This window comes from Aotus nancymaae, unplaced genomic scaffold (genome assembly GCF_030222135.1).
Source record: "Aotus nancymaae isolate 86718 unplaced genomic scaffold, 86718_ANA_hifiasm-v0.15.2.pri h1tg000003l, whole genome shotgun sequence".
Lineage (NCBI taxonomy): Eukaryota > Metazoa > Chordata > Mammalia > Primates > Aotidae > Aotus > Aotus nancymaae.
Genome location: NW_026988414.1, coordinates 77,610,326 through 77,634,805, shown reverse-complemented (window position 1 = coordinate 77,634,805; position 24,480 = coordinate 77,610,326). Strand labels below are relative to the sequence as shown.

Genomic DNA, 24,480 nt, shown 5'->3' with positions numbered 1-24,480 from the left:
TTTTAACATTGTTTGTAAAATACATAATAATCAATAGGGTAAGTTAAAAGTGTTATTAAAAAAAGAAACATAAAAGGTATGGGGTAACATCTTAGATTCCTTAGCCGAGGCTTGGATGATAGTTATCTGCAGATAAATGTTGCAAGAAGACACCTGAAGGTGCTATCTTACAATGTAAATCATGTTTAGGGATACCTGCAATATTTCATGAATATGAAAATTTATTTCTGCTGAAGGTATCAACTTATTTATAAAAAATAACTTCTTTTTAATTAGCTTACTCTAAATGATTCATTCTGACTGAGGAGTAATTATTAATGTGTGAAGAAAAGGTAATTTTTAGCTTGCAACTTTACCTAAGAATTTTCAATGTCCTTTTCAATAATATTTACTAGAGTTATTAGTAACAGAAGCTAATCAATTAGCAGAATGTTTATTCCTTACTACTTTTCAATTTATATATGTCCTTTGGAAGACATTGAAGTGAGAAATTAACATGAAAACCAGAAAGAAAAAATATTCAAGAGCATGAGCACTTTATTAGGAAAATAAACCAGCATACGAGTGCTTTGTTTTTAAAGGATTTTAAGATAAGTATATTTAACCACAGATTAATCTTACAACAAGAAGAAAAAAGAAGAAAGCCTGAAAAGTATGAAAAAGGTACAGAAGAGTTCGAAATAATGGAAAAGCAATATTGGACACAAGTTGGAGCAAAAAAACTTCAACTGATTCTCAAATCATTGGAAATGAAATTGAAGACTGTAAGAAATAATTTATATCAGGTACATTAACATTTGGTAAAATTTTATATTTCTAATATTATTTTGTTAATATTATAATATCCCTTTGACTTAATATATATTTAGTTCTAAAACCACAAATTTTGTTTCATCTTAAAAATGAATGACACTTATAGCTACAATTATTTATTGTAAATCTTGGCATCAAAGTAGTATTTTATTTCAGTTCAAAGACCTTTGGAAAACAATGATATTCCATGATATATACTTAGTGATATTTTATAGATAAGTAATTTGTTCCTAGTGATATAGTTCAATATAGTTTTTTCTATTTCACATTAATTATGGTTTCAAGCATTGTGAAAATGAAATAAAAGTTATCATAATAGTACATAATCTCATGATGTCCTAAGAAGAGCTTTATAAATGTTATCTTCTTTACTTTTGGTGTTTTGAAAGAAAAGATTTTTATTGTATTTGCATATCTACTTCATGGAAGTAACCATGATCTGGTGGAGGAGCACTAGGAGTCAGAAGACCTGGGGAAAATCCAGCAGCTTCTTGTATTTTTAAACTTTCCCTTCAGAATTGTGATAACTAAATGACTGAATTGATGTATGCATATAAAAGTGCTTAGTACAATGCCTAGATTTATCATTTATCAATACCTGTCATTCTTAAAACTGACTCTAAAAATGTAAGAAAAGTAGAATTATCTATAAAATATTTGCAGGAAAAAGGAAAGGAATTTGGAAAATTTCATCTGTCCAAATATCTGCAGAGCTAAGGCTCTTACACTATAGGGAAAAGTATAGGTTAGATGTTAGTGTGTAAACCCAATTTCTAAATGTACTCATAGTTACTAATCATTTATGCCTTTGGGTTTGTTGAAATTCAGTAAAAGCCTTTTTTAAAATTAATTGTCTTGAAATACATTTTTGAACTTTTGAGAATTTATGCTCTAAAATGTTTGAAGTTTTGATTCAACTTCTCTTTTCCAGTTGGATATCCAGATGACAATTCTTTCATTGTATAAATGTATGGGTTATTACTTATTTAGTTTCAGAAGAAGTCATAATGTGTCATTTTTTTGGGTACTAATTGAAAGTTTTCTTTGTTTTAGAGTTCTCGTACTCATGAAAAAGAAAGAGACCTGCGGCAGAAAAATCACTTGATGCAGGATGAAATGGCCAGACTCTGGCTAGAAATAGACACAATAAAACATCAGAACCAGGAAAATGAAAATACGTATTTCAAGGATATTGAAATTATAAAGAAAAAGAGTGAAGACCTTGAAAAGACTCTAAAGCTGAATGAGGAAACATTGACAAAAACGATAAACTGGTATAGTGAAAAGCTTAATGCTCTGACATTGGATAAGAATACAGTGCTCAATTCTGAGCTAGAGAAGGAAAAACAAAGAAAGCAAAGACTGGAAACAGAGGTGGAATTATACAGTTGTAGACTGACTGCTGTTCTATGTGATCGTGATCAAAGTCAGTCATCAAAAAGAGACCTACAGCTTGCTTTCCAGAACACAGTAAATCAGTGGTGTCATTTACAAGAAAATATGAATTCTCATATTCAGATTCTTTGTCAGCAACTTTCTAAAGCTGAGAGTAAATCCAGTGGCCTGGAAACTGAGCTCCATTGTGAAAGTGAGGCTCTCAAGAAAAAGACGTTGGCTATAGAACACATGCAAAGAGTCATAAGCCAAACACCGCGTCGATTGAAGGCCATTGAACACATATACCAAAATGCCCAACATATAGTGGAAAAATATGTGAGAAAGCAACCATCTGTAGAGGATGAACTATTTCAGATACAAAGCCAAAATGCATTGCATCAACAGCAACTTAATGATGCTCACAAGCAAGCTGACAATCAGGAAAAATTAATAATTAATATCCAAGCCAAATGTGAAGATACTGTAGAGAAACTTCAAGCTGAGTGTAGAAAGCACTGTATTCTGCTAGAAGAGAACAACAAGGGGTTGATAGAGGAATATGCTCTTTTAAAAGAAAGGCAATGTCAGTATGAAAAAGAGAAAGAAGAAGAAGAAGTAAGTATCAAGAAAAATACATATTTTTCAAACTTCCTGAAGTAAAATTTAAAGTAATATTTGGTTATGGCTAAACAGTGAATCTAGTTGAATATGAAAGTATATACATGATAAACAGATCTGCTGTATCACCTTAAAAAACGTAACTTGTTTCCAGCAAATAAAAGTTAGAGCTAAGAGATGTGACAATGTGACACTCAGGAAATTTTAAGCATTTCAGTTACAAAATGTTAATATAGACTAATATTTATAATGTAGTCTTAACACTGCTGAAATAATTTTAATGTCTGTATGTTGCCACATTTTAGGATTATGATAAAACAGATATAAAGAAATATTCATACCTAAAGTGTTATTTTGAAATTGATTCAATTAATTGGTTTACTTTGACCATTAATTCCAGATTTCCCAGATGAACAAAAGTGTAATCCTTATTTTAAAATTATTTTTCTTCAATAGCTTTTAATGTATCTTAGTTGGTATAATTTTATTTATTATTTTATAAATAATATAATATTATTTATAATATCTCTCTGTTGCCCAGAATGGAGTGCAATGGTGCGATCTTCGTTCACTGCAACCTCTGTCTTCCAGGTTCAAGTGATTCTCCTGCCTGAGCCTCCCGAGTAGATGGGATTATAGGCACCTGCCACTATGCTGAGCTAATTTTTGTATTTTTAGTAGAGACTGGGTTTCACCATGTTGGTCAGGCTGGTCTTGAACTCCCGGCCTCAAGTGATCCGCCCACCTGGGCCTCCCAAAGTGCTGGGATTACAGGCATGAGCTACCGTGCCTGGTCAATTTTATTTTTTTTCATGTCAATTTCACTTAAATCTGAAAATAATTCAATCTTAAATTATACATTGATGTGACCTTTCCATTCTTCAAAGACATCTAGTTTTTCTTACATTATAATATGGGGAAAATGTGGTAAATGTTACCAAACTAGATTTGATTTAATCTTCCCACTAGCATTTATAAGTTACTTTCGATTTTTTAATGAAAAATGTGGTCATAATTTTTATTTCAAGGCTCAGTGACTCTCATTTGGATATAATGTCCTGTACAAAGATAAGCTTAGCTGTCTGTGATTTATTAGTTTCACGTTGGATCCCCATTTTCAGATTAATGAGGGGTGGTAGGAATGGAGGGAGTAGGGAAGAGAGACATAGCAGCCAAGATCAGGGAGGGAGGTAGAAGCCAGGTTACCTAGAGCATTGAAGGCCATTGGAATGTAACTTTTCTTCTGAGATGGAAATCTGTTGGAAGGATATGAGCAGGTGACTGAATATGTGAGGAACTCTGAGGTTGATTTGAGCTTCTTCTTATAAAAAGGAGAGAAAACATTGCACAGTGTAAAATTCACTACCACCAGTCCCACCCACATACCTGTTTCTTTTTGAGGTTTAAAAACCTCAGTGCATATTCATCAGTGGACTGAATCTGTTGTATGAGTAACACAGCAGCAGTTTGGCATGAAGATAACACCTTCTTTATCCTTAACTGGATTCATTAATAAACAGGAGTGTATACACATGAGGGGGAAAAAGAAAGAATCTGTGTGTGTGGTGATACTTTTCTAAGTGTATACATTAGAGTTAAATATTACTAACACAATTTAATAATAAGGTGATATGTAAAATCCGTAACAAAAATAACATCTTATCAGGTAGTTGTGAGAAAACTCAAACGAGAACTGGGTGATGCCCTGAACAAACAATTACTGTCAGAAGGTATGCTAGAGATTTCATCACAACGTCAAAATACTTTAGAAGATGAGACACGAGATACAAAAAAGAAATTCGGACTGATGAGAAGTCAGGTATGTATGAAACTTAGCATGTCAACAGTTACTCTGTAGCTGGTTAATATCAACTGTTGTAGGATACTAGTTTTAGTGGACAGCTTTTTTCATATTTTAATTATAATTAATTTTATTATCTTTGTAATGCACTCATTTCTCAATCTCTGCTATGTTTTATAATAATAAATATTTTTCTTATAATATTTCCAGTTAAGAAAGTTGAGAATTACACATCATTTCTCATAGATTAGATAATTTTTTTTTCTGCTTACAGTATATTTTTAGTGATTTTTGTATTGCCATGGGGATACAAGCCAGATTAATTCAGAGGATAATTCCTAATGGAATGTTTCAGAAATTTTTCTTTTTTTAATCTCTACTTTTCTGTGTGAATAAAGAACTTGTGCTTACTTATTTCATGGGTTTCAGTTTAACTTGTACAGAAAGGCCATTCTACAGAATAAATTTTTGTTTTGATAAAAATCCTTGCTCTGACTTTATATTGGGCTATAGTCAGAGTCATATGACTATGAGCAGTTAGCATTTGCCAACATGTGTCTGTCTACTTTCTCTAGTTTAAAAAAAAAAAAAAACTTTAAAAATGGAGTTATAGAAGGTCAGCAAAGGGTAGGTTTGAGATGTTTGCGTGGGTCAAGTGGGCATTTTGATAACATGGCTTATCCTTTGGCATGTTTAATGGACATCCCTACCGTTTAAGATGACACTTGTAAATAAATTCTCTCCTAATGATGATGTGAGCCCTGCTACTCAATCAACAGAACCTGTAGGATCTTATTTGAAATTGATCTTGTCTATTTTAATTATGTTCCCGTTTATTTTTAAATTTTCTTGTGGTTTGCCTGGAGAGGAAAGATGATGCTTAGTTTTAAATATTAAAAATGTATAAGTTGCCTTGCTACAACAAAATTAAATGCATACACACAAAAAAGAAACAAAATTATAGCTGATGTGGTAGTGGTGTTTGGAATTCAAAAATATAAATGCTTACCATAAAGTAATTTTCTCTTTCCCCGTTTAACCAAATTTATCAATTTGAGTATCTGATAAAATATAAAGTAAAAGCAAGAAAAATATTGTATTTTAATCCTACAGCATAGGTCAGTAAATTTTTCTGTAAAGGACCAGGTAGTATTATTGGAGACTTTGTGAGCCATAAGATCCCTGTTGGAACAACTCAACACTGCACTTACAGCACAAATGTAGCCACAAACAATATGCAGATTGCAGGAGTGTGGCTGCATTCCAATAAAATTTAGTTAAAAACAGGTAATAGATTGATTTGTCCTAGATTATTATCATTTTTTAATAAAATACATTTTGATAGTTTAAAAACAGTATTTTATATATACCATCTTTTGTTCATTCATTTACCTATTGATAGGCATTTGGTTTCCACACCTAAAGGTTGTTTTCAATTCTTTGTTTTAGATACAGGAAATCCAGGATCAACTCACAGAGACTCTAAGATATAATGAGGAGATGCCAGACCACGTGCAAAAGTACAATTTAAAGCAGCACACATAATATCTTGAGTATTTATAAAGCAAATGAGTAGTGTAGTATGAGAACTATATCAGTTAAGATAATAAGTATGTCTATGTGAAGCCAAGAAAAAATTTCAGCTGTAAGCTATTTTGAAATGCATAATTTTTCTACTTTACTTTTAATTTTACACATCATCCACAAAACAAAGGTAGAAAAATGGCAGTTGCTCAATTTTCTAATTTTCAAATGTCTCAGAATTTATGTAATTATTTCTTCAGATATTTTTTCAGAATTTATATGTTGTTTTTAAAAATTATGTCTGTAAATAATTATTTTAAAATATATGTATTTTAGGCTTACACTGGAAAATGTCATGTTAAAAATTAGAATGAAAGAGCAAGCGAACAAAATTGAGCAGCTTCCGAAAATTCTGGTAAGTTGAAGTTCAATAAGACAATCTCTTAATTTCTGTCACATTGAAAAGGAATTTTATTTTTCTAGTAGGACAGATTGAATATCCCTTGCCTGAAATTATTGGGAAGACCAAAAGTGGATTTTTTCCAGATTTTGGAATATTTGTATACACCTAGTGAAATACCTTGGGAATGGTACCAAGTGTAAACATGAAATACGTTTATGTTTCATATATACCTTATGCACACAGCCTGAAGATAATTCTATACGATATTTTTCTTTTTCTTTTTTCTTTCATTTTCTTTTTTTTCTTTGCAAGAGAGGAGTGGGTGCGGTGGGGCACAGAGTCTTGCTTTGTCACCCAGGCTGGAGTGCAGTGGTGTGTTCTCAGCTCACTGCAACCTCTGCCTCCCAGGTTCAAGCAATTCTCCTGCCTCAGCCTCCCAAGTAGCTGGGACTATAGGTATGTGCTGCCACACCAGGCTAATTTTTGTATTTTTAGTAGAGATGGTTTCACCATGTTGGCCAGGCTGGTTGACTTCAGGTGATCCACCTGCCTTGGCCTCCCAAAGTGCTGAGATTATAGGCATGAGCCATCACACCCAGCCTGTACAATGTTTTACAAAAACGTTTTGCATGTAACAAAGTTTTAACTATGTTTTCATCACAGCCTGTCACATGAGGTCAGGTGTGGACCTTTCCAGTTGTGATAACATGCCTGTGCTCAAAAAGTTTCAGATTGTAGAGCATTTTGGATTTCAGATTTTCAGGTTAGGGATGATCAACCCAGAGTAGAGATACTCCTTGACTTACAATGGAGCTACATGAGAATGTCTCTTGTTTAATTTAAACATTATTAATAATATTTGACTTTTTCAAATACAGCAGGTGTGCAAGAGAACATAACTGCAGAAGTACATGAGGGTATGTTGCCAAAAATTATGAATTAAATTTAAATCATTGATTTCTGAAATGAACTGTAAATAGTGAATGTCATCCCTCTCCATTGCTTTGTTAATAAATACTGCATTAAATACTTTTTCTTATACACATTACTGAAAGATGTGAAAACATAAACATTCATAATGAAAAGTATACTTATGCCTCATTAGTTTATCATGTTTTATAACTTTAAAAAAAATCTCAAGAAGTCTGTGGGTATCCCTTTTTTTCTGGCTCTACACTTTGTTCTGCCATCTCTATGGAACCATCAGCTTGCACACTGAAACTGTTCTCAGAAAACAAAGACATCATCAACTCCTCAAGGTTATGGTAGTGATTTAAGGCCAACAGATCCTAGATTAATGTATCAAGCAGTTACTGTTCATAAGCAGTCACTTCACCAGTGACATTTTAAGAGTGTGTGTGTGTGTGTGTGTGTGTGAGTGAGTGTGATGTATACCTGGTTTCTGGACACTGTTCTGTTCCATTGATCTATCTATATGTCAAAATCACACTGTTATGATTATTGTAGCTTTGTAATAATTCTTCAAACTGCATTGTATTTGCTCTCTAAATCTATTCCTTTGTTTTTTCCGAGTTACTGTGCATTTCTGTGTTATCTATATGCCATGGAAGTCTTAAAATCAGTTGTCAGTTTCTACAAAATACCTGCTTGGATTTGGACTGGGATTGCATTATGTCATGGGAAAGAATTAACATCTTAATAATGTTGAGTCTCTCAACCTATGAATAAGGTATTTTCTTAGATCTTCTTTGATTTTTCTCCACAGTACTTTTTGGTTATCATTGTACAGATATTTTGCATAGTATGTCAGATATATTCCCAAGAATTTTATATTTTAATGCTATTAGAAATAGTATTATTTTTAAAATTTCAATTCCTAACAGTTTATTTGTAACATATAGAATTACAGTTGATTTTTGTATATCAATCATGTGTCCTGCAATGTGGCAAAACTCACTTACTGATGTCAGTAATATTGCAATGGATTTCACTTGGTTTTCTACACAGATGATTATGTCTGTGAACAAAGACAGTTTTACTCATTTCTTTTCAGTCTAAATTCCTTTTATTTTATTTTCCTCCCTCCCTTCCTCTCTTCCACTCTTCCTTTCTTCCTTCCCTCCTTTCTTCCTTCTCCTGACTCTCTTTTAAAAGTGGTTACAGTGGCTCGAATTTCCAGTACAGCGTTGAACAGAAGTGGTAAGAGCTGACATGCCAGTCTTATTCTTGGTCTTAGGGGAAAACATTCAGTCTTTCATCATTACGTAGGATGTTAGCATTAGGTATTTTAAAGAAGCCCTTTGACATGTTCAGGAAATTCTCCTGTATTCACAGTTTGCTGAGATTTTTTTTTTTTTTTTTTTTTTTTAGATGGAGTTTCACTCTTGTTGCCCAGGCTAGAGTGTAGTGGCCCGCTCTCAGCTCACCGCAACCTCCGCCTCCCAGGTTCAAGCAATTCTCCTGCCTTAGCCTCGTGAATAGATTGGATTACAGGCAAGCACCACCATGCCCAGCTAATTTTGTATATTTTTTAGTAGAGACAGGGTTTCTCCATGTTGGTCAGGATGGTCTCAAAATCCCAACCTCAGGTGATTTACCTGCCTCAACCTCCCAAACTCTTGGGATTACATGTGTGATCCACCACACCTGGCCCCACCGAGATTATTTTTTTAATGAAAAATGTTCAATTTTCTCATGTTTTTTCTGCATCTAATACATATGTGGGTTTTTTTTTTAATATTGTTAATATAAGATTGATTTGGGGGAGAAGGTTAAGTTCATATTTTTAATTCAAAATAATGTTTAAACAGTTTTTTCTTGAAATTTTTTATTCTAAATCTTCTGTTTAAAAGATGCTAAGCATTGTCAATTATTTTTTAAAGTTCTGGTGAAGTATATATAATATAAAATTTCACATTTTAACAGTTTTTAACTCCATACTTCAATGGAATTAAATACATTTACAATGTCATACAACAATCAACATTATTAATTTCTAGAACTTTTCATAATCCCTAACAGAAACTCTGTATGCATTAAATAATGTCTTCCCATAATCCCTCTCCTTATCCCTAGTAACCTCTATTATACTTTCTGTCTCTATGAATTTACCTATGCCAGGTATAGTATATAAGTAAAATCATGAAATAGTGGCTTTTTGTGTCTAGGTTATTTCACTTAGCATAATGTTTTCAACGCTCATCTGTATTGTACAGCATGTATCAGTAGATTGTTTCCTCTTATTTGTGATTAATATTCTATTGCAGAGAAATCTCACATTTTATTTAACAGTTGATGGACATTTGGACTGTTTCCAGGTTTTTACTATTATGAATAATGCACTGGACATGCATGCAGACACATGTTTCTCTTGGGTAACTACTCAAGTGGGAATCTAAGTCAAATGGTAACTATGTTTAATCTCAAGGAACTGTCAGGCTGTTATTCAACACAGCTGTATAATTTTACATTTCCACGAGCAGGGTTTAGGGTTCCAATTTCTCCACATCTTTTCCAGTATTTTTTTTTCATCTTTTTATTATAGGCATTCTAGTGGTAAGTGGTACCTCATTGTTGTTTTGATTTGCATTTCCCTTTGATGTTGAGCATATCTTCTTGTGGTTACTGGCCAGTTGTCATTTCTTAGATGAAATACCTGGTTGTTATCTTTTGACCATGTTTTAATTGATTGCCTTTTTCTTATTGATTGGTAAGAGTTCTTTATGTATCCTGAACAAGAATGTATTTTTTTTACACTTTCTTATAAACTTTGTTCTAAATCTAATATTATTGTTTCTGTGTTTTAAAATTTTGTTTTATCAGCCTGTTTTCTCAAGAACTTACCATATATGTTAGTATCATATTTCTGTATTCCAATCTTGTTTCAATGATTTCCTTCCTTGACCAAAGGAAAAAATATATTCTCATTACCCAAATAATTTCCCACTTTACTCACACCCACTGTTTTTCTATAATCCACATTCTCTCCTGAGGCAAAAGATTGGGAAGATTTATGTTACTCAAGGAACTTCCTTCATATTGTTCAGGAATAGCTTTAATGAAGTTTTACATAGTTGGAGAAATCAGGAGAAAGCATGTATGTCACTGCTTTCTCAGAAGCACTGGCTTACATGCCTTGAAATGATTTAATAGGCCTTCAGTAAATGGCCTAAGATACTAAAAGCTGCCATGTCATTAAGCATCACAGTTACTTATAAAGCAACAAAATTAGAATTTACATGTCAAAATCTTCTACTACAAAGATAGCAAATATTTGACTGAAACTGCAGTGTTTGTCCCTGTTGACATAACTACAAGCTAGTCCCTGCCTTACTCATCTGTTTTCCATTTTTAACATTTGTTTATATTTTTATTTGACATATGTATATTTTTATACCATGCTTCCAAGTGTCACTGTGATCTATGCCTAAATGATCATACACAGAATTGTGGAATTTATTGAGGAGACTCATCCTATGAATGGGAAAACTCAGATAATCTGAGCAGATGTCTCTGGAAATATTGAGGAGGAAAGAAAAACTTTGTTTTCCTTTCATACAGAGATTCCCCCCATTATTTCAATGCACACTATATGAAACACAAATCAAAATCAGTTTTTCAGCACAAAAATAACACAATTGTGAGGGGAATCATCTTTCTAAAGGTCAATTATTCTAGGGGAAACACTCAGCATATACTAGATGAATGAAAAAAGTCAGTCAGTAATGAGAAACACATACCAACCTCCATTCCCAATTGCATTTCTGTCTTCCCACTGACAAGACTTTCTGTCTTCTCCCAAGTGTTGAATAGAAACACTATCAACTCTCCACATTGATCTGGCTCATTCCCAGAACCAGGAGATGTCACTTCCTTGGTGGATAGGAAATTTTACATCCATTGTTCCATGTTTGCATGTCAGTAAGGTTAATATGTCAGTGATCAGTGAGCTCATCTGATCTCTCCTCTGGACTCTGCACAAGAGAGATGGAAGGCAAGTGAAGACCTTCCCTGAATTAAGTGGGTAAGGGTCTGTTCTTCAGGTGAAACTTTTCTTTGTTCAGGTTCCAAAGTCAAGACTGGGGGAAATATTTGAAAAGTTTTTTTTTTTGGTCAAGGCATTAATCCATATTTTCCAAATCAGCTTTCCAGAAATGACATCTTTGGATATTGATATAATCATATATATGTGTGTGTATATATATATATATATATATATATATATATATATGAGATTATATCAATATATATGAGATATATGTACATGAGATTATATCAGTATCCAAATATATTGATATATGTGTGTATATATATATATAAATTTTTATTTCTATATATATATTTTGTACTTTAGGTTCTGGGGTACATGTGCAGATCATGCAGGATTGTTGCATAGGTACATTCATGGCAATGTGGTTTGCTGCCTCCATCCCCCGCCACCTCTGTCTGGCATTTCTCCCCATGTTATCCCTCCCCAACCTCCCTAACCCCACTGTCCCTCCCCTAGTCCCCCCCAACAGACCCCATTGTGTGATGCTCCCCTCCCTGTGTCCATGTGTTCTCATTGTTCAACACCCCCTATGAGTGAGAAAATGCGGTGTTTGATTTTCTGTTCTTTTGTCAGTTTGCTGAGAATGATGGTTTCCAGATTCATCCATGTCCCTACAAAGGACATGAACTCATCATTTTTTATGGCTGCAAAGTATTCCATGAGGTATATGTGCCACATATTCCTTGTCCAGTCTATTATCAATGGGCATTTGGGTTGGTTCCGGGTCTTTGCTATTGTAAACAGTGCCACAATGAACATACTTGTGCATGTGTCTTTATAATAGAACAATTTATAATCCTTTGGATATATACCCAGTAATGAGATGGCTGGGTCAAATGGAAATTCTATTTCTAGATCCTTGAGGAATTGAGACTCTGTCTTCCATAATGGTTGAACTAATTTACACTCCCACCAACAGTGTAAAAGTGTTCCTATTTCTCCACATCCTCTCCAGCATCTGTTGTCTCCAGATTTTTTAATGATTGCCATTCTAATTGGCATGAGATGGTAGCTCAATGTAGTTTTGATTTGCATTTATCTAATGACCAGTGATGAAGAGCATTTTCTTTCTCATATGTTTGTTGGCCTCATATATATCTTCTTTTGAAAAGTGTCTGTTCATGTCCTTCACCCACTTTTAAATGGGTTTGTTTGTTTTCTTCTTGTAAATCTGTTTTAGTTCTTTGCAGATTCTGAATATTAGCTCTTTGTCAGATGGGTAGATTGCAAAATTTTTTTCCCATTCTGTTGGTTGTCAGTTCACTCTAATGATTATTTATTTTGCTGTGCAGAAGCTCTGGAGATTACTTAGATCCCATTTGTCTATTTTGGCTTTTGTCGCCAATACTTTTGGTGTTTTAGTCATGAAGTCCTTGCCTGTGCCCATGTCCTGAATGTTTTTACCTAGGTTTCCTTCTAGGGTTTTTATGGTATTAGGTCTTACGTTTAAGTCTTTAATCCATCTGGAGTTAATTTTAGTGTAAGGTGTCAGGAAGGGGTCACATTTCTGCACACAGCTAGCCAGTTTTCCCAACACCATTTATTAAACAGGGAATCCTTTCCCCATTGCTTGTTTTTGTCAGGTTTGTCAACGATCAGATGGTTGTAGATGTGCAGCATTGCCTCCAAGGCCTTGGTTCTGTTCCATCGTTCTATATCTCTGTTTTGGTACTAGTACCATGCTGTTCTGATTACTGTAGCCTTGTAGTATAGTTTGAAGTCAGGAAGCGTGACGTATCCAGCTTTGTTCTTTTTGCTTAGTATTGTCTTGGCTATGCAGGCTTTCTTTTGGTTCCATATGAAGTTTAGGGTGGTTTTCTCCAGTTCTGTGAAGAGAGTCATAGGTAGCTTGATGAGGATAGCATTGAATCTATAAATTACTTTGGGCAGTATGGACATTTTCACTATATTGATTCTTTCTAACCATGAGCATAGAATGTTTTTTCATGTTTGTGTCCTCTTTTATTTCCTTGAGCAATGGTTCGTAGTTCTCCTTGAAGAGGTCATTTCCATCATTTGTTAGTTGTATTCCTAGATATTTTATTCTCTTTGTAGCAACTGTGAATGGCAGTTCATTCTTGATTTGGCACTCTTTTAGTCTGTTATTGGTGTATAGGAATGCTTGTGATTTTTGCACATTGATTTTGTATTCTGAGACTTTACTGAAGTTGCTTATCAGTTTAAGGAGATTTGGGGCTGAGACAATAGGATCTTCTAAATATACAATCATGTTGTCTGCAAGTAGAGACAATTTGACTTCCCCCTTTCCTAACTGAATACACTTTATTTCTTTTTCTTGCCTGATTTCTGGCTAGAACTTCCAATACTATATTGAATAGGAGTGATAAGAGAGGGCATCCTTGTCTAGTGCCAGATTTCAAAGGGAATGCTTCCAGTTTTTGCCCATTCAGTATGATATTGGCTGTGGGTTTGTCATAAATAGCTTCTATTATTTTGAGATATGTTCCATCAATACCTAGTTTATTGAGAGTTTTTAACATAAAGGACTGTTGAATTTTGTCAAAGGCCTTCTCTGCATCTATTGAGATAATCATGTGGTTTCTTTATTTGATTCCGTTTATGTGGTGGATTATGTTTATAGACCTGTGTATGTTGAGCCAACCTTGCATCCCTGGGATGAAGCCTACTTGATCGTGATTGGTAAGCTTTTTGATGTGCTATTGCAATCAGTTTCCAGAATTTTACCGAAGATTTTTGCATTTATGTTCATCGTGGATATTGGCCTGAAGTTTTCTTTTCTTGTTGAGTCTCTGCCAGGTTTTGGTATCAGGATGATGTTAGTCTTATAAAATGACTTTGGAAGGATTTCCTCTTTTTGTATTCTTTGGAATAGTTTCAGAAGGAGTGGTACCAGCTCCTCTTTGTACATCTGTTAGAATTCTGCTGTGAACCCATTTGGACCTGGGCTTTATTTTTGGTTGGCAGGCTATTAAATGCTGCCTCATCTTCAGCCCTCATTATTGGTCTATTCAGGGTTTCTACTTCTTCTTGGTTTAGGCTTGGAAGGTTGCAAGTGTCCAGGAATTTATCCAGTTCTTCCAGGTTTACTGGTTTATATGCACAGAGTTATTTGTAGTCATCTCTGATGATAGAATTTCTGTGGAATCAGTGGTGATATCACATCCCTTTATCGTTTTTTATTGCATCTATTTGATTCTTCTCTCTTTTCTTTTTTATTAATCTGGCTAGTGGTCTCTCTATTTTGTTGATCTTTTCAAAAAATCAACTCCTAGATTTATTGATTATTTGAAGAGTTTTTTGTATCTCTAACTCCTTCAGTTCTGCTCTGATCTTAGTTATTTCCTTTCTTCTGCTAGCTCTTCAGCTTTTTTTTTTTTTGTCTTGCTCCTCTAGTTGTTTCAATTTTGATGATAAGGTGTCGACATTAGATCTTCCCTTGCTTTTCATGTGGGCGTTTATTGCTATAAATTTCCCTCTAGACACTGCTTTACATGTGTCCCAGAAATTCTGGTACGTTGTGTCTTCTTTCTCATTGGTTTCAAAGAACATCATTACTTTGTCCTTCATTTCATTGTTTATCCAGTCAACATTCAAGAGCCTGTTGTTCAGTTTCCATGAAGTTGTGTGGTTCTGAGTTAATTTCTGAATCCCGAGTTCTAATTTGATTGCACTGTGGTCTGAGAGACAGTTTGATTTCCGTTCTTTTGCATTTCCTGAGGAGTTATTTACTTCCAATTATGTGGTCAGTTTTAGAGTAGGTGAGATGTGGTGCTGAGAAAACTGTATATTCTGTGGACTTGGGGTGGAGAGTTCTGTAGATGTCTTTTAGGTTTGCTTGGTAGAGATCTGAATTGAAGCCCTGGATGTCCTTGTTAATTTCCTGTCTCATTGATCTGTCTAATACTGACAGAGGAGTGCTAAAGTCTCCCACTGTTATTGGGTGGGAGTCTAAATCTCTTTGTAGTCATTAAGAACTTGCTTTATGTATCTGGGTACTCATGTATTAGGTGCATATATATTTTGGGTCATTAGCTCTTCTTGTTGCATTGATCCTTTTACCATTGTGTAATGCCCTTCTTTGTCTCTCTCTCTTTTTTTTTTTTTTTGGAGATGGAGTTTCGCTCTTGTTACCCAGGCTGGAGTGCGATGGTGCGATCTCGGCTCACCGCAACCTCCGCCTCCTGCGTTCAGGCAATTCTCCTGCCTCAGCCTCCTGAGTAGCTGGGATTACAGGCATGCGCCACCATGCCCAGCTAATTTTTTGTATTTTTAGTAGAGACAGGGTTTCACCATGTTGACCAGGATGGTCTCGATCTCTTGACCTCGTGATCCACCTGCCTCGGCCTCCCAAAGTGCTGGGATTACAGGCGTGAGCCCCCGTGCCCGGCCCTTTGTCTCTCTTAATCTTTGTTGGTTTAAAGTCCATCTTATCAGAGACTAGGATTGCAGCTCCTTTTTTTAAATTTTCTCTTCATTTGTTTGGTTAATGTTCCTCCATCTCTTTATTTTGAGCCTATGTGTGTCCTTGCAGGTGAGATTTGTTTCCTGAATACAGCACACCAATGGGTTTTGACTTTTTATCCAATTTGCCAGTCTATATCTTTTAATTGGGGCATTTAGCCTATTTACATTTAAGGTTAATATCATGTGTGAATTTGATCCTGCCATTTCAATGCTATCTGGTTGTTTTGTCCATTATTTGACACAGTTTCTTTATTGTGTTGTTGTTCTTTACCATTTGGTACATTTTTGGAGTGGCTGGTAACTGGTTTTTCCTTTCTATGTTTAGTGCTTCTTTCAGGCACTCTTGTAAGGCAGGCCTGGTGCTGACAAAATTTCTGAGCAATTGCTTGTTCATAAAGGATTTTATTTCTCCTTCACTTATGAAGCTTAATTTGGCTGTATATAAAATTCTAGGTTGAAAGTTCTTTTCTTTAAGGATGTTGAATATTGGCCCCCACTCTCTTCTGGCTTGTAGGGTTTCTGCTGAGAGATCTGCTGTGAGTCTGATGAGCTTCCCTTTGTGGGTAACTAGACCTTTCTCTCTGGCTGCCCTCAGCATTTTTTCCTTCTTTTCAACCCTGGTGGATCTGATGATTATGTGCCTTGGGGTTGCTCTTCTTGAGGAATATCTTTGTGGTGTTCTCTGTATTTCCTGTACTTGAATGTTGGCCTGCCTTGCTTGGTTGGGAAAGTTCTCCTGGATAATATTCTGAAGAGTGTTTTCCAGCTTGTATTCATTCTCTCCATCACACTCAGGTACACCTGTCAAACGTAGATTAGGTCTTTTTACATAATCCTATATTTCTTGGAAGCTTTGTTCATTTATTTTCACTATTTTTTGTCTAATCTTGCCTTCTCATTTTATTTCCTTGAGTTTATCTTCAATCCCTGATATACTTTCTTCTGCTTGGTCAATTCAGCTATTGAAACTTGTGTGTGCTTTGCGAAGTTCTCATGTTGTGTTTTAGTTCCATCAAGTCATTTATATTCTTCTCTAAGCTGTTTATTCTCATTAGCATTTCGTCTAACCTTCTCTCAAAGTTCTTAGTTTCTTTGCATTGGGTTAGAACATGTTCTTTTAGCTCAGAGAAGTTTGTTATTACCCACCTTCTGAAGCCTGTTTCTGTTAATTCTTCAGACTCATTCTCCATCCAGCTTTGTTCCCTTGCTGTGAAGATTTGCAATCTTTTGGAGGAGGGGAGGCATTCTGGTTTTTGGTGTTTTCATCTTTTTTGCACTGGTTCCTTCCCATCGTCTTGTATTTATCTACCTTTGGTCTTTTTAGTTGGTGATTTTCAGAAGGGTTCTCTAAGTGGACGTCATTTTGGTTGATGTTGAAGTTATCTCTCTCTGTTTTTTAGTTTTCCTTCTAACAGTCAGGCCTCGCTGCTATAGGACTGCTGGAGGTGCACTCCAGTCCCTGCTTGCATGGGGATCATCTGCAGTGGCTGCAGAACAGTAAGAGTTGCTGCCATTTTCTTCTTCTGTTATCTTCGTCTCAGAAGGGTATCTGCCAGCTGTCATCCTGAGCTCTGTTTTATAAGGTGTCTCTTTAGATATATGAGGGTCAGGGAGCTGCTTATGGAGACAATCTGTCCCTTATAGGATCTCAAGTGCTGAGCTGGGAGCTCCATTGTTCCCTTCAGAGCTGCTGGGCAGGTGTATTTAAGTCTGCTGCAGCAGAACTCATAACCACCTTGTTTTTCCTAGGTGCTCTGTTCTGGGAAGGTGGGGCTTTATTTATAAGTTCCTGATGTGCTGATGCCCTGCCCAGCAAGGAGGTAGTCTAGTCACAGTCTGCCAGAAGAGGTGTTGCTGAGCTGCTGTGGGCTCTACCCCGCTGCTATGTGACCATCCTGGGTCCAGCTGTGCTTGCTGTGAAACTCTCAATCCAGAGCATTTCAGATTGCTGGTCTTTGTTGGGGTGGGACCTGCTGAGCCAGATCACCTGGCTCCCTGTTTCAGACCCATTTTTTTCAGTTGAGTGGGTGGCTCTGTCTCCCAGGCATTCCAGGCACCAGTTGAAATGGCCACCCAGATTTGTGCAAGTTTTTATGCAGAGACCCTCAGTGCCAGCTGAAACAGCCATGCCCGAAACTCATGGTGCTTTTCATCCTGGGAATCTCCTGGTCTGTGGGCAGTAAAAACTCCTTGGAAATGTTTTGATCACTCAACCTCTGCGTTGTTCTCTCTGGGAACTGCACCCCAGAGCTGTCCCTATATGGCCATCTTGGATCTCTCCTCTTTTTTTATTTGTAAGTTGATTTATTACTGAAATGGGAAATATTTGTTATCAATTCATCCTTTCATTCCCCAATACCCATGAATCCATTTTAATAGAATCCAGATCTCTAAGAAGCAGATATAAAATACTTATTCCTGTCCAAATGTGATTATTATACTTCCAGCTGTGTTGCTGCCCGTAAGTAAAGTCTATGTACATGTGGCTAGTATGTCCAGGGTTCCAGAGCATTACATTTCCATCAGGATATAGATCCCAAGAATGCCGGAAAGCACCAAGCAGAGGATGAAACAGGCAGTTATTTTCAGATCCTGCAGGTAAGGAGGTGGATGCACCTCTTGGCTGGTGTTTTCAACCATGAAGTGACGGAAAGTAGTGACCAGGTTAAGTAATGACCAGAAATTCAAAACATAAGCTACAACAAATTTTTCTTATATTTGCTTTTGTTGACTGTGCTGTCAGGGTTATATTAAAAACAGTATTGCTCAGACCAATGTCATGGAGCTTTAGCCCTGTTTTCTTTTAATAGTTTTCCAGTTCAAGTGTCATATTTAAGTCTTTATTTGGAGTTGATTTTTTAATATGATGTAAGTTAAGGGTCTAATTTTATTTTTCTGGTGGATATTCCATTTTTGTGACACCATTTATTGAAAAGACTGTCCCTTCCTCATTGTGTGTTTTTGGCATCTTTGTGAAAAATAAGTTGACTGTAAGCATGTGGGTTTATTTCTGAGTTTTCCATTCTGTTCAGTTAGCCCATGCATCCCATTTTGATAGTGATTGCATTAAATATGTTACCTTTTGTACATGTTCTCAATATTAATTCTTCCAATTCATGAACATAGGATATCTTTTTATTTACTTGTGTTTTTAAACTGTAGTTCATTGGTATTTTATAGGTTTTTCATATACAGGCCTTTTTATCTTTTTGGTTAAATTTATACCCAAGTATTTAATCTTTTGTTGCTATTGTACTTGGGATTGTTTTCCAAAATTTCATCAGATAGTTAGTTTATTGGTACATAGAAACACTACTTACTTTTGTTAGCTTATTTTGTTATCCTTCAACTTTACTGAATTCGTGTATCAGTTATCTTCAGTGTTGGAAGAGGGGCCTGGAGGGAGGTAGTTGGATCATGGGGGTGGATTTCTCCCTTGCTGTTACTTATGATAGTTCTCATGAGATCTGGCTGTTTACAAAAGTGTGTAGCACCTCCCCCTTCTTTCTCATTTCCCCCTATTCTAGCCATGTAAGAGGTACTTCTTCCTCTTTGCCTTCTACTATAATTTTAAGATCTAGCCTCCCCAGCCATGCTTAAAGCCTGCTGAACCATGAGCCAGTTAACCCTTTTTTCTTTATGAAGTACCCAGTTTGGGTATTTGTTTCTAGTAGTGCAAGAACAAACTAATATAGTTCAAAAGATAGGGAGTGGCTTAGTAAATAACGTAAAACAATATGCAATATACGCTGCATATGAGAGACTTGCTTAATGCTAAATGACATCCATGAGTGAAAGTGAAAAATGGAAAAAGTTATTTCATGCAAATGAAAACAAAAACAGAGAGTAGAGGTAACTATGTTTATCTCAGACTAAATTGATTTTAGGTCACAAACTGTAAAAAGAGACTATGAATGTCATTATATAGATATAAGAGAGTCTATTCAGCCACAGGATGTAGCAATTGTAAATCTATATGTACCCAACAACAGAGCATCTTAATATATAAAGGAAACATTAAGTGATGTGAAGGTAGACATAGACTGCAACACAATAATGCTAGAGAAATTCAGTACCCCACTTTCAACACTGGACAGATAATCCAGATAGAAAATCAATAAGGAAACATTGAGCTGCAACTACATTTTAGACTAGATGAAATTAATGAACACATGTAGGACATACCATCCAAGAGAAACAGAATGCACATTCTTTTCATGTGCACATATAACATTATCCAGGATAGGTCATATTCTAGGCCATAAAACAAGTAATAAGAAATTTGACAGTGTTGAGTTTATATCAAGTGTTTTTCTGACCACAATGTTATAAAGGTAGAAATTCACAACAGAATCATAAAACATTAACAAATATGTAGAAATTAAACAATATGCTCCTGAACTACTAACAGAAACTGCATAAAGAAGAAATTAAATAAGAAATTTACAAAAGAGAGAAATGAAAATGTGTGAACAACTTCTCAATACATGTTTTATCGAGTAAAAGCAGTTCTTAAGGGGAAATTTTATAGCGATGAATGCTTACATCAATAAAAGCAAGATCTCAAATAAACAACCCAAAGTTACACCAAAAGAAACTAGAATAAAAGGTACAAACTAAGTCAAAATTTAGCAGAAAAAAGGAAGTAACAAAGATCAGAGCAGAAATAAATTAGGACTAGAAAAAAATAGAAAATATCAATAGAACTGAGATGTGTGTAGTATTTTGAAGAGGTAAACAGAATAGATGAATGCTTGGCTAGGCTATGAAAAAAGAGAAGACTCAAATAAAATTGTAAACATAAAATGGGATATTATTGATAAGACAAATATAAAGGCCCATGAGACTTACTATGAACAATTATGCAGGAATGTATTGGACAAACGAGATGTACATACCTTCCTACCTATCAAGATGGAATCATGAAGAAGGTGCAGGTCTTAACAGAATAACGAGATTGATTTAGTAAATAAAATTTCCCACCAAAGAAAATTTTAGGAAAAGATATCTCCACAGCTAAGCTCTACCAAATACTTAAAGAAAAACTAATCCCAATTGTTGTCAAACCCTTTCAAATATTACTGATAAATATAGATGCAAAAATCCTCAACAAAATAGTATGAGTCTGTATTCAGCAGTACATTAAAGAGGATCATTCACTATCACCAAATGGGATTTATTCCTGGATTGCAAGGATGACATAACATATTAAAACCAGTTAGTGTGATTTACCATTTTTACAGAATGAGAGACAAAAACAGCACAGTAATTCTAATTGATGCATGAAAAGCATCTGACAAAACTTAATATCATTTTTTGATAAAAACTGTTAATAAATTAGGTATAGTAGGAATGTTTCTGAACGCAATAAGGCCCAAATATGACATGTTTACAGCTACCATTATATTCAATGGTGAAAATTTGAAGCCTTTTCTTGTGTCTCTTGATCAGGAACAAGACAAGGATGCACAAGCAACAGTAAAGTGTTACTACACACTAAAACTGACAAAAAGAAATACAGTGAAACAAAATAAGATACTAGGAGTAAATTTAATCAAGAAAGTGAAAGATATACTAAAAACTATGAAACATTACAAAAAATTGTAAACAACACTTATGATTTTAACATGTTATACCATCCTCGCAACCAAGGAATAAATTCCACTTGGTCATAGAGAATGATCATTTTCAATGTACTGTTGAATACAGATTCAAACGATTTTGGTGAGGATTTTTGAATCTATGTTTATCAGTAATATTGGTTTGTAGTTTTATAGTATGATAAAAGTATTCAATGTGACAGAAACAAAGAAAAAGTTATCTCTATCTCATGCTTATGAACTGGAAGAATTAATATTGTTTAAAAAAGTGTATAGTAAAAGCAATATTACAGATTCAGTGCAATCTCTATTAAAATTCCAATTTCACTCTGATGAAGTAGAAAAAAAATTGTAAGAAACCACAGAAACTCTAGATAGCCAGAAATCTTGACCAAAAATATTAAAGCTGAAGACATCACACTACCAGATTTCAATACAAAGCTTTAGTCATCAAAACCCCATGGCGGTAGCATCAAGACAGACATACCAACTGTGCTATCTTCTGAGAGATAGCACAGAAATAAATCGATGCATCTGCAGTTAATTAATGTTTGACAATTTTTTTTTCTTCTGTATGTGGTTATCCAGATTTTCTAACACTGTTTGCTGAAGAGACTGCCTTTTCTCCATTGAAAATACTCCTTGTTTAATAAATGGTGTTGGGAAAACTAGCTAGCCATGTGCAGAAAGCGGAAACTGGATCCTTTCCTTACACCTTATACAAAAATTAACGCCAGATGTATTAAAGGTTTAAACATAAGCCCTAACACCATAAAAACCCCAGAAGAAAACCTAGGCAATACCATTGAGGACATAGGCATAGGCAAGGACTTCATGACTAAAACACCAAAAGCAATGGCAACAAAAGCCAAAATAGACAAATGGGATCTAATCAAATTTAAGAGCTTCTGCACAGCAAAAGAAACAATCATTAGTGTGAACCAGAAACCAAAAGAATGGGAAAAAACTTTTGCAAGCTACCCATCTGAGAAAGGGCTAACATCCAGAATCTACGGAGACTAAAACAAATTTACAAGAAAAAACAAACAATCCCATCAAAAAGTGGGCAAAAGATATGAACACTTTTCAAAAGAAGATGTTTATGCGGCCAGTAAACATGAAAAAATGCTCACCATCACTGGTCATTAGAGAAATGCAAATCAAAACCACATTGAGATATCATTTGATGCCAGTTAGAATGGCGATCATTAAAAAATCTAGAGACAACAAATACTGGAGAGGATGTGGAGAAATAGGAACACTTTTACACTGTTGGTGGTAGTATATATTAGTTCAACCATCGTGGAAGACAGTGTGGTGATTCCTCAAGGATCTGGAAATAGAAATACCCCAGCAATCTCATTACTGATTATATACCCAAAGGATTATAAATCGTTCAATTATAAAGACATGTGCATATGTATGTTCATTGTGGCACTGTTTACAATAGCAAAGACCTGGAACCAACCCAAATGCCCATCAATGATAGACTGGATAAATAAAATGTGGCACATATACACCATGAAATACTATGCAGCCATAAAAAAGGATGAGTTCATGTCCTTTGCATGGACATGTATAAATCTGGAAACCATCATTCTCAGCAAACTGACACAAGAACAGAAAACCAAACACCGCATGTTCTCACTCATAGGCAGGTGTTGAACAATGAGAACATGAGGACACAGGGAGGGGAACATTATACAATGGGGTCTGTTGCTGGGTGGTGTGCTAGCAGAGGGATGGGTTGGTGGGGAGATTTGGAAGGGATAACATTGGGAAAAATACCTAATATAAGGGATGTTGGGATGGAGGCAGCAAACCACCATGGCAAGTGTGAAGCACATTACTCTTGTCTCGGCTACTCAGGAAGCTGAAGTAGGAGGATTGATCCTGGTAGGTTGAGTCTGCATTAAGCCTTGGTCACACCACTGCACTTTCTCCTGGGTGACACTGTCTCAAAAGGGCAAAGACCTAAATATATATTTCTCAAAGAAGACACACAAATGGCTAACAGATATATGAAAAATTGCTCAACATCTCTAATCATGAGATAATACAAAGTAAAAACCACTATGAGGTGTCACCTCATATCTGTTTGACAGCCAATTAGCAAATAGATGAAAGATAAGTTTTGGAGAAGATGAGGGAAAAAATGGACTTGTTATCCACCATTATTGGTATTGTATATTGATACAGCCATTTTGGAAAACAAAAGTTTCCTCAGAAAGCTAAAAATAGAATTGTCATGTGATCCAGTAATTCCACTACTGGGAATATACAGAAAGAAATTAAAATCAGTATATGAAAAAGATGTATGCCTTCCCATGTTTATTGCAGTATTATTTGCAGTATCTAAGATATGAAAACAATCTAGGTGTCCAACAATAGATAAGTGGATTTTAAAATGTGGTATATATACAATCACATAACCCAAATTCAGACTATAGTACAAGGCTACAGTAACCAAAACGGCATGTTACTGGTACAAAAACAGATTTATTGATGGATGGAACAGAATAGAGAGCCCAGAAATCATGCTGCACACCTACAACAATCTGGTCTTTGACAAAATCTACAAAAACAAGCAATGGTGAAAGTATTCCCATTCAGTAAATGGTGCTGAAATAACTGGCTAGACTTATGCAAAAGATTGAAACTTGACCCCTTCCTTACATCTTATACAACAATCAGCTAAAGATGACTAAAGACTTAAATGTAAAACTTGAAACTATAAAAGCCCTCAAAGATAACTTAGGGAGTATCATTCTGGACATAGGACCTGGCAAAGATTTCATGATGAAGATGCCAAAAGCAATTGAAACAAAAACTAAAGTCAACAAATTGGACCTAATTAAACTAAAGAGCTTCCCTTTTGAACGTTTGC

At 35.2% G+C, this 24,480-nt stretch overlaps 1 protein-coding gene across 8 annotated transcripts in view; it reads left to right on the top strand.

The window, feature by feature from the left end:
* LOC135277257 (ankyrin repeat domain-containing protein 62-like) overlaps positions 1-24,480 on the top strand; it is a 109,396-nt gene that overhangs the window by 74,887 nt on the left and 10,029 nt on the right. For 2 of the 8 annotated variants that reach the window (XR_010344865.1, XR_010344864.1), the window contains exons 14-19: positions 611-785; positions 1,867-2,805; positions 4,475-4,627; positions 6,470-6,548; positions 7,415-8,226; positions 8,868-8,990. Coding sequence is in view for 3 of the 8 variants with exons in the window: in XM_064383220.1 (XP_064239290.1) it covers positions 611-785; positions 1,867-2,805; positions 4,475-4,627; positions 6,059-6,154 (1,363 nt within the window). In the remaining 5 variants the exon portion in view is untranslated. Of the gene's footprint in view, positions 1-610; positions 786-1,866; positions 2,806-4,474; positions 6,024-6,058; positions 6,357-6,469; positions 6,549-7,414; positions 8,227-8,867; positions 8,991-24,480 lie in introns of those variants that run through there. The other 6 variants (XR_010344869.1, XR_010344868.1, XR_010344867.1 and 3 more) reach the window with 5 other exon arrangements.